Raw genomic sequence first — 9,943 nt, forward strand, 5'->3', positions numbered from 1 at the left:
GTTCATCCATGCAGGCCTCCTGGCGTTTTTGCCCAACTTCCTCAGCAGCAAGTGCAGCAGTCACAGGCCTCGCTTTGCTCATGACCACGGCAGTACTGGTTCAGAGCCAGAGCCTAGCAAAATGTGATAAACTTGACATTGAAGCTCTGGTCTGACACACTCATGCTCCCCGTCTCCGGTGTCTCTCTAGCGGTGCTCCACTGTGCCAAGTCCTAGTTGGCTCAGGCTGGTTCTTTCTCATTTAAGGCTTCATTGGGTTTTTTGAGCTGTGTCAGCTTCAATTAATGAGAGTGAAACTAGATATGTAGCACATTAAATGAGAAGTTAACAAGGATGTGTGATTTTTTTTTCCAGCCATGCTATACTTTCTGCAGCAGTCAAGGCTAGAAGGGCTGTATTTGGACCTCTGCAGTGGTTATACAGCCTATTCTCCTAGACAGCTTTTTGAGTTTTCAGCTTGGTTTTAAAGAAACCAGTTGGTTTTTTTTCCTTTTACACCTTGCAGTGAGATCCTACTTTTCTGCCACACTGGGGAGAAGATGCTGTTGGGGCTGGACAGAGCTCCTGCCATGGGGTGCTTGCGTGCATGGCAAGTTCTGCAGCTGGAGTTCCCTCAAACCCAACTCACAAGCATTTCCTTGCCTTTCCCTCTCCTCTTGCAGAGGATGCTGGTGGCAGGTGCTGCGGGGACAGGGAGGAGCAGCCAGCGAGGCCAGTCCCTGAGCCAGGACCTGTGTGGCATGATGGAGACCTCAAATCCTCCAGCTCATCACCTGCCCCAGCCCTGGAGTTAATTGCTGGCTCGCGACTCCAACAGCAGGGGCCAGAAAGCTACAATCCTCAGGCAGATTGCAGCCTACAATCCTCGAGCAGTTTTGCCCACCCTCCTAGCCTTATTTATCCAGCAGCCTGGCCTCCTTACTGCCAGCTAAGGATTACTGCTTCACTCTCTCCTCCAAGCTGCTTGTGTGAGCTCGGTGCCGCTGCTGCAAGCAGCCGTGCAGCCTCCTGGGTCGCAACCCGTGCGGCAGTGGCATTTTCTCTCCAGCAAAGGAGGGAGGCCAATGAGAAGGAAAGAGCTTTCTGCACCTTTGAGCCCAGCTCATTAACTCCAGAGGATAAGGCTAGAGGGGAAGATGCAGCCCTGAATATGCTACGCTGGGGCAGGGATCTAGTTTTTTCCCCTCCCTGTGACATGGGGCTTATGCTACACGGGTGGTGTTGATGGATTGGGGCAGGAAGGGTATGTGCTTTACCCTTTACCCCCCATAGAAGTCCAAGCCTGCTATCTGTAGGTATTGTTATAAAAATATTTCTATTTGAATTAGTCTTTTTATGCCCCAGATGCATGTCATGTTCTACAGAGAGACCATCTCATTACCCTGCCCTGCCTTGAGACCTCTGCTTGTCTCCTCTGCCTGTCCCAGGGCAGGGACACAGGCTGATTTTGGCCTGAGTTGCTGACACCGGTGTCAAAGTTCCCATCAATTTCTACAGGGCATACATAGGATTTCAGTTCTAGCTGTCATATGACTTATGAAGTATTGTACACATCTGTGACACTCTGAAGGCAATAAATAAAATCAAGCAACACTCACTGCTTGTTTGGGCTGTTTGACATGTCAGGATCATGGTCTGTGTATCTGGAGAAGCTAAGCAGGAGGCTCAGGTGAAACCCTCTGGGAAGTCAAAATGATTTATAGGGCTTTTCCATCTCCTGCCCAGACATTATTAGTCTTTTACCAGCAGCAGTATTACATTGGGCAGCTCACACGTTTCTAATTTTCCTAGTCCAGCTTCTAGTTCATAAACTCCCTCAGGCCCTAAGGAAATAATAAAAAGAAAGATGAGACTAAATGGGCTCAGCTGAATATCCAGCATAGGAGGAAGCCCAGCGTTTTCACCAGCTCCCAAATGTACGTCTCAGCGAGCCAGCCAAACCACACATGCTGATGTCTTCCAGTACATCCATCTGCTGCATGGCAAGTCTTGGCAAATTATTTTCCCCCTTATTTCCTTTTCTAGAATAGAAGGGAAAAACTATAACCTACAGCTTTTTCTAAGTACTCAGGTAAATCCTTCCTCTGCTTAATCAAACAGGCATTTTGGAACCTCTGGAAACGCCCTGGGAACCATGCTAAATCCTGAAATTAAGGCTGAGCAGCCATTCACAGAAGAACTGGTGCTGCACTGGCATTTTCAAGCAGTTTGCCCTAGACTGGCTCTGGCTCTGCACGTTGAAGGAACTTTTCCCACTGCTGGAACAGAAAATTGAAAATTCTCTGTAAACCAGGCCTGAGCACAGCCAGAAATAAATATGAATACAAATATTGGGGGAATCCTGGTTTCTTGGAAGTCAAGGGAAATTGGTCATTAACTTCACATTAGCCATGATCCCAGTACTATGACTCAGCTGATAAGTTTATTTCCAGTTGATATTTTCGGCTGTTTTATGAAGGAGCCTATTTGAGGAGGGAGGGAAAGGGAGTGACAATTTTACATGCAAAATCCGTGTCTGCATTCTTTTTTGGTTTGCTATTGATAGGGGCATCAAAAGTAGTAATGAGAATAATGGCTACTAGTATTTCCATCATCATTATTATTTATCAACACAAGTACATATAGATAACAACTTTGGGACCTTCATTAGCATAAAAATTGATGTATCCTCCTGTAGTTTGTACTCATGGTTTCACATCTAAGAATTTCAACACATGTAGCTAACCTGGGAAATATTTCTTCAAAAAAGACAAATAAAAGTAGGACAAGAGAAGAGCATGTGGAAGTTTGTCTGATGTTTTATCTCATAAGAAAACATTTCCTCGGATTTGAACAAATACAGTCATACTTAAAGAAAAAAAGAAAAAAAAAATTATCTCCTGCCAGCTATTTCCAGTAACTACAAAAGCCAGTAGCTTGATTCAGCTGCCTTTACTCAGTAAGGCATTAAACCGGAGGGAGTCAAAGAATAAAAGGAGACATTAATTCAAATGTTCATTTGTAATTTAACTGCCTGTGAAATGTTCCCTTTACCAAATGGAAATGAGGTCGCTTGGCCTCATCCTTTTACAGTGTTGCAGGGTTCACTTCAGAAGCCTTGATAGAAAAATATAGAAAATACAATTTTCAAGTGTAGGTGGAAATCCCCAATGTACTTGATCTGACAGCTATTGCATTACAAAACAGAATTACTATTTTAAAGCCTTGGGCACTGGCAGGCCTCTGATGTCGGCTATATAAAACCACACTGACAGACAGTCATTACCAAGGTTAATCTCTGAGAATTAGGACAAGGCAGTCAGTTTTAATATGTCAGAATCAGCTAGGAGCCCATCTGTATCTACTACGGTCCTTACTTTCTTAAATCCAGTTATATAAAAAGATTTTTAGTTGGAAGCTGTAGGTGGTTTTTCAATGAAGACACAATAAAGTAGCAATTGTCCCTTATTATTAATTAAATGTAGGTCCTCAAGGCATATCTGCACTAAAGAACTTGTGGAAATAAGCATCCCTTAACTGATACCCAGCAGCTCTGACACACCATGGGGGCAATTATTTTTCTCACGTGTGCGGCTACTCCTTTTCCTACTGATATTTTTATTGACTTCTGGTGGAATGAGGAAAGGACTTTGAGCCTTTTTCTGTGGATGGGTGTGATTCTGAGCAGCAAGACACCAGTGTAACTAGCAGGAGACCTTGTTTCAGATTGCTGTGAGAAATGTTGAACGTAACCATCTTGTGAGCAGAAATGAAAATAAACAGTCATTTTTATCAAAATCACATTGAGGGAAAACTTTTCTAGATAGGAATTAAACAGTTAAAGCAAATCAACAAACCAAACATCACCAAATAATTTGAAACAGGCACAGAAGAAAGAAGCATTTGCAAAGGGCAGGAGGTTTTTGCAGGAGACATAAATGGCCTGGCTCATCCTTCCCTGAAACTGTATTGAAGATTTTCTATGATATCCTTTGGTGAGAGAAGGAAGCAGCCCTGTGTTATCACTAATACACCTATGACTATACAGTTAATAGTCATACTTGCATCTATCACAACGAGTTTGCGCAAGTCGTGCCACGTGCACATGCGGGGGGGTGTAAATACGTACAACATGAATGAACACATTCAGCCAGTTACATAAATAGCAGTATGGGTTCTTATGCATGTGCAGGCACTAGCGGACATGGTGCAAGTGCAAGCGGAGATGCAAGAGACTCCGTATCTCCATGTGTCTTGCAAAATCCCCCTGGGGCTTTCAGCATCATGCTCAGGGATAACAACTCCATGTCAAGGGTTGGCTCTGCCCCTGCCAAGCCAGGACACAGCAGAGCAGATGGACTACTAGTAGGTAACAGATAAGGTTACTACTAGGTAACCAATTTGAACTGTGCCATGAATACACCTTTCACAATAAAAATGCATCTGTAAGATACCAAGGTGAAGCAATAATTAAAGGACAATAATTAGTGAAATGATAGGGCAGTTACATAAATGCTGGAGCAATGAGTGCTAGTATTTAGGCAGTTTGTACTTACTGGCATCATCCATAAATTCAAATTCACCCCCAAATTCAGCACTGGTTAGGTGATACTGGTCAGGATCAGTCAGGGCGCTCAGCAGAATCAGCAATACCACAGAATTGATAATCTATAGAGAGGAAAAAGGGAAAAGGATCAGACTGTGAAAGTAATCTGTGGAAAAGCTCTGGGTAGGATATACCTGCCACACTCCATGCCAACTATGCAGTTTTCCGACTATTAAACTGTAGTATTCAACGAACGCTGCAATTAGTTTCTCTGGGTTTGTGTAAACAGGACCTATTTCTTCCCCAAGTGGTGGCAGGAAAATGAAACAAAATGTGGATTACCCCTTTTTGTTCTGTCTCTCTCCCACACCATCAGACAAGTTACCGCTGCTCTTTCAGATTATAGAACATGTTAGCACATCCATTTCAGTTTGTTCTGCTGCAAAAACTGAGATCAATTAAAAACAATCATTTTGAGATTATTACAAATGAGCACTGTAGTCAAGGATTATTAGCATGGCAGAGCTGGAATTGGGGACAGGCCCTGTGAAATTGCTAGATGATCAAAGAGGAGCTGAATTGCTGCAAGAGGCTGAATTTTAAAAGGGGCCGTGAGTGGTGAGCTGATTCACATGACCTGCTAAATCAGGAGGCCTTGGGGGGACGGGAGTAGGTGGCAACGTGAGCCCAGTGTCTGATGCGCACGTTCCTGTGTCATATGGCACAGAGAGACATTCACATACACTGAGGCCTTGGCTATGAAATGCAATAAGTGAATTAAAGGCAAGAATATAGTATCAAGTGATTCAGTAGAAGCGGATTGCCAAGTATCAGCTATGAGAGGAACACAGAGGTAGCCAAGAGCTGTATTTTAAAACAAATCTGAACAAAATCATATCACTTTGAAGTGAAGAGGGCTAATTGCAGAAAAGAAGATTGCTCAGCACGAAATAGCGCAGCCTGGCTAAAAGATTATTCTACAGAACTAGGAAGATAACTGACGGACAGGAAAATGGAGAGAAGAAAGCTGATAACAGAGTATGCTGGGAAATATGGATTTTTATTGCTTTGGTTCTCACTTTGAAGTCATCCTAATCTGATCACAGGTTACTAACAACAAAAAGGTGTAGGAACATGGGCTATAATAAGACATGAACAGGCTAGAGAATTTCTTGGGTAAGATAAATTCTTTTTGATAGGCAAATTCCATCAAATTTAGCTGATACCAGATTTGTTAGCAATGACCTTTGAAAAATTGTTGAGAACAGATTGAGTTCACAAGACAGGGGAAAGAGCAAGCACAGTTTATGCCTTTACAAAGCAGAAGGGCCATATAAAGAATTTCTGGCTAGATTGTGAGATTTAAGAATAAAATAGACCCAAGAACAGATAATCAAGCATTCTCCCCATTAGCACTTCAAATTTGTATAGTCATAACCAACAATCACCATGGGCTTGTCAAGGACAAACCATAATTAATTAATCTTATTTTCCTTCTCTGACAGGCTAAGAGGCCTTGTGGACAGGGAAAAAGCAATAGATACCATCTCTTTGCATCTTAGCAAGCCTTTTGGCATTATGAGGTTCTCATAAATGAGCTAGGAAAACCTGGTTTGGTTGAAAGTGCAGGAAGGTGAGTGCACAACCAGCTGGATAGTTGTAATGAAATAATAGTTGCCAAGGATTCACAGCCAGCACAGAAGATATATTGATTAGGGTTCTCCAGTATTGTTGAAATATTTGGTATTTCAAGTCACTTGTGACTTGTATCTTTTTTCAATTTGCAGACAATGCCAAGCTGTAAGCACTTTAGGAGATAAGCTTAAAAAGATTTTGACCAACTATGGCAGAATTCAGACAACAGAGCACAATTCAGTACCAACAAGCATAGAGCATCACAACTGTGACAAACTGCAGAAGAACAAGAGGAGAAATAACTGAGTAGGTAACAGTTCCTCAGAAAGGAGTCTGGGTATGACAATGAATAAACTGAACTGAACGTGACTCAGTGCCGTCCATGAGCTCATCTTTGTGGCTGCAAGGTGGTGGGCAGTACTGCAGAAACCTGGGTATTAGATGCACGAGTCATCCTCCCATTCACCCTCCACAGGGCCTCTGCAGAAAGGGCCCAGTTCAAAGTCCTTCTAAAACGTACCAAGAAAAACCCTGGGGAGGATCCTGCAACAGAACAGAGGATGATCAGACATCTAGAAAGTGTGACTGACAGGGAAAAAAATTGATTGTTTAGTGAGGAGAAGGCAGAGGGAGTCTCAGTCTTTTATATGCAGAAAGGTGAGGAAAAGAAGGAGGCAATAGACTTTCCTCAGGATCCACTGCGAGATGCATAAAGTAACATGTTTAAATTACAGCAAAAGGAAATTTAGGTTAGGCAGCTTGCTGAACAGTAAGAAAAATCAGACAGCAGAAGAGATTGTCTGGAGGGCATTAGAGATGTTCATTACTGCATTTTTTCATAGAACAGTTAAATAGCTTTGTGTTGGGAATGCTGTAGCCATAGATGGTCTTGGCTTGGCTTTGAAGACAGATCAGATGAGTGTCAAGATTCAGAGCTATACTCTATTAATCCTACTAATTTTTAACATTATATATAACTTTATATTGCAATCCAGTTCGTGCTTTATATTCTTTTGTGGAAAGCTAGAGGACATATTCCAGTAATAAATATGTTACTTAAGAAGAGTACTTAAAATAACCAAGCAATCAGAAACTATAAATATATATAGTGTTGCTATTTTAAAGGCATACAAGTTTAATCTTTTGTACAGATATGGTCAGGAAGACTCATAAAATACTGACCTAGGCACTCTACTTTCTCCATATGGATATGCCCAGGTTCAGATGACGTGTTTGTCAGCATTGCCTTTAAGTCTCTGTATAAGACACAAATAATGTTTGCCTGATCTGAAGTCTGCTGCGGTCAGTCGGAATCTAATGCTCTTTAGTGCATCATTTTTCTGTTCTATCAGGTTGTTCTCTTGAGATCCTCATAATGATTTCTGAGCACCTTCCAACTGTGCTGTCAGCAGTGCAAGTGAAATACCCCATGTGTTTATTTGCTCATCCTCTTCCTCCGAGAAGAAATGTGTGCACAGTTGGGTGTATTGTATTTGTTAGGATTTTTCTTTTGTTTTGAAAGTGATGCAACCATTGAATTTTGAAAAATGCTTTAATGCATAAATTTAATGTGCCTAAAAACTTACTGATGTAGCATCTTGGACATGAGGAAAAATTTCTTTACTGAAAGAGTGGTTAAACATTGGAACAGGCTGCCCAGGGAAGTGGTTGAGTCACCATCCCTGGAGGTATTTAAAAAACGTGTAGATGAGGCGCTTAGGGACATGGTTTAGTGGGCATGGTGGTGTTGGGTTGACGGTTGGACTCAATTATCTTAGAGGTCTTTTCCAACCTTAATGATTCTATGATTCTATGATCTTCCAAGGACATAATCAAGGACAAGAGCATAAAGTGATTCTCTGTTGATATATGCAGTTGGTATGAGAGTAGAAATCTCTGTTCTAGGAAAAGCAAAGGAGATTTTTCTGCTCTCTCAATAGGGCCAAGATTTCCTTCAAGGTGTTTTACATTCCTTCAGCAACAAATAATGTAATGACTAATTAACAATGCTTAGAAAGCATTTTCATTATGCAAAGTTTCAGTAAGCAACTAAGCCCTATAACTTCCCAATGAGACATGTCATCCTCCTTTTATTGATGGAGAAACAGAAACATGTTCATGAACATGCAGCAGGGTGGTGTTCAATGGTAAGAATAAAATGCAAGATTTTGTATTATCAAGTCAGAACTGTGACCACTGGGTCCTGCTGCTGGTTACGGCCATAGTGCTACCCAGAGTTAGAGGAGAGGAGCCCCGGGGGCACTAACAGGCCTTACTGGCCCTGCCGAGCCCCACCTTGGGCCTCCCCACACCCCTGCCTATGGCCCAGAACCCCATTTCAACTCAGCCTGGGGCCATCAGTCCCTGCCCCAGTGGCACAACAGGAGTGCCGGTCTCCAGCCATGCTTCCCGGATGGACCCCTTGAATGCATGTTGTACCTTGTCTCCAGTTGTGTCCCTGGTCTCATCCCCTTTTGCTCCTGGTTGGGCCCCCTGGGTGGCCCCTGGCTCTGGTTCATCACCTGCCATGTTGGGGGCTGTTGATGGACACCATTATCAGCCCCCAGTTCTGCACCTGGGCTTAGCCCCTGCAGGATTGTGCCCAGAGTGCCCTAACAAGAGACTGGACAAAGATCCCACAGAAAGTCCTAGAAATGCCCAACTGTCCCCTTATCCTGATGCAGAAATAAAATAATAATTTAAAAAATCCCCAAATCTTGCTTCTCTGGCAACTAGGTGGGATACATCCACTTTCTTGTCAATGTAGAGGAGGAAAATAACTCTGCTTTGTAGAGACCCCAGAATATGTAATGAAAAGGGGAAAACAGGATATATTACGGAGGAGATAGCTAGTCCAAATATTGGAGCATTACTTGGATTTCCTGCTCTGGTCTTACAAAACACAGTTTCAGATTTGAGAAGGTATTTTAAACAGCAACAACTGTGCGAGAGAAGGTGCATGCAGGCATGAGGGAGAAAGACAGCACGTGCTGAGAGTAGGACTGGCACTGCCAGCCACTGCTGCTGCTTCCATCTGTACTGCGATAAAGAACCAGCAGCTGATATATGATGTGAGGCAGCTCTGCTAGAGGGAATGTGCGGTGTTTAGGACGCAAGGAAGCAACCTTATGTCTTTCACAGACAGCATCCAGCGTTTAGAAACTATATAATGCACTAAAAATTCAGACCTCTGCCACCGATGAGTGAGTTGTCTTCTTTTCCACATCATTTGTTCCAGAGATCAGCAGTGAACTGTGGTAACCCGTGGAGATAAAATGCAGGGAAGGAAAGGTGTCAGGAACCGCTGTATCAACAGGTGATGAGAAAATGAGTACCACTATAATTTCAGACCCTTCACAGAAGTGCAGCTGCATCATATCTATCGCAGATTACCTAAAACAAAATTAGTTCCAGTAGCTCCTAAGAGCATGCCATTAACACAGAACTTTCTGCTGAACTCTAACTCAAGCAGACAAGTACTCAAGCCAGTGACTTACATAGAAGTCCGTAAATACTAAAAGAATTGTCAGGACTTACAATTGCTTAATTTGTCCCTGCCTTCCTCCAGCTTACAGTCAAGAGTTGAAATAAAATTGCTCTGATAAAGGAGTTTAGAAGAGGAAATATTAAGCTTACTTTACCTCAATACACTGCATTAAAAATACACTGATGTTTCTACTGAAGTCCACAGGGTCCCCTCTACAAATATCCTACGACAGTTCTCCCAAGACTTCCTAATGCAGTGAAGAGAGTTCCTTACATTTGTAGGAAAAAGTAAGAAAA

General features: G+C 42.6%; 1 protein-coding gene across 1 annotated transcript in view; it reads right to left on the bottom strand.

The window, feature by feature from the left end:
• Positions 1-8,689, bottom strand: part of LAPTM4B (lysosomal protein transmembrane 4 beta) — a 46,742-nt gene extending 38,053 nt beyond the window's left edge. The window contains exons 1-2 of the mRNA XM_009324441.1: positions 8,600-8,689; positions 4,536-4,647 (exon numbers count right to left, since the gene is read on the bottom strand). Coding sequence (XP_009322716.1) covers positions 4,536-4,647; positions 8,600-8,689 — 202 coding nt within the window. The remainder of the gene's footprint in view (positions 1-4,535; positions 4,648-8,599) is intronic.
• Between the last annotated feature and the right edge of the window lie 1,254 nt (positions 8,690-9,943).

The sequence above is a fragment of the Pygoscelis adeliae genome, unplaced genomic scaffold, assembly GCF_000699105.1.
Source record: "Pygoscelis adeliae isolate BGI_AS28 unplaced genomic scaffold, ASM69910v1 Scaffold145, whole genome shotgun sequence".
In the NCBI taxonomy this organism is placed as follows: Eukaryota; Metazoa; Chordata; class Aves; order Sphenisciformes; family Spheniscidae; genus Pygoscelis; species Pygoscelis adeliae.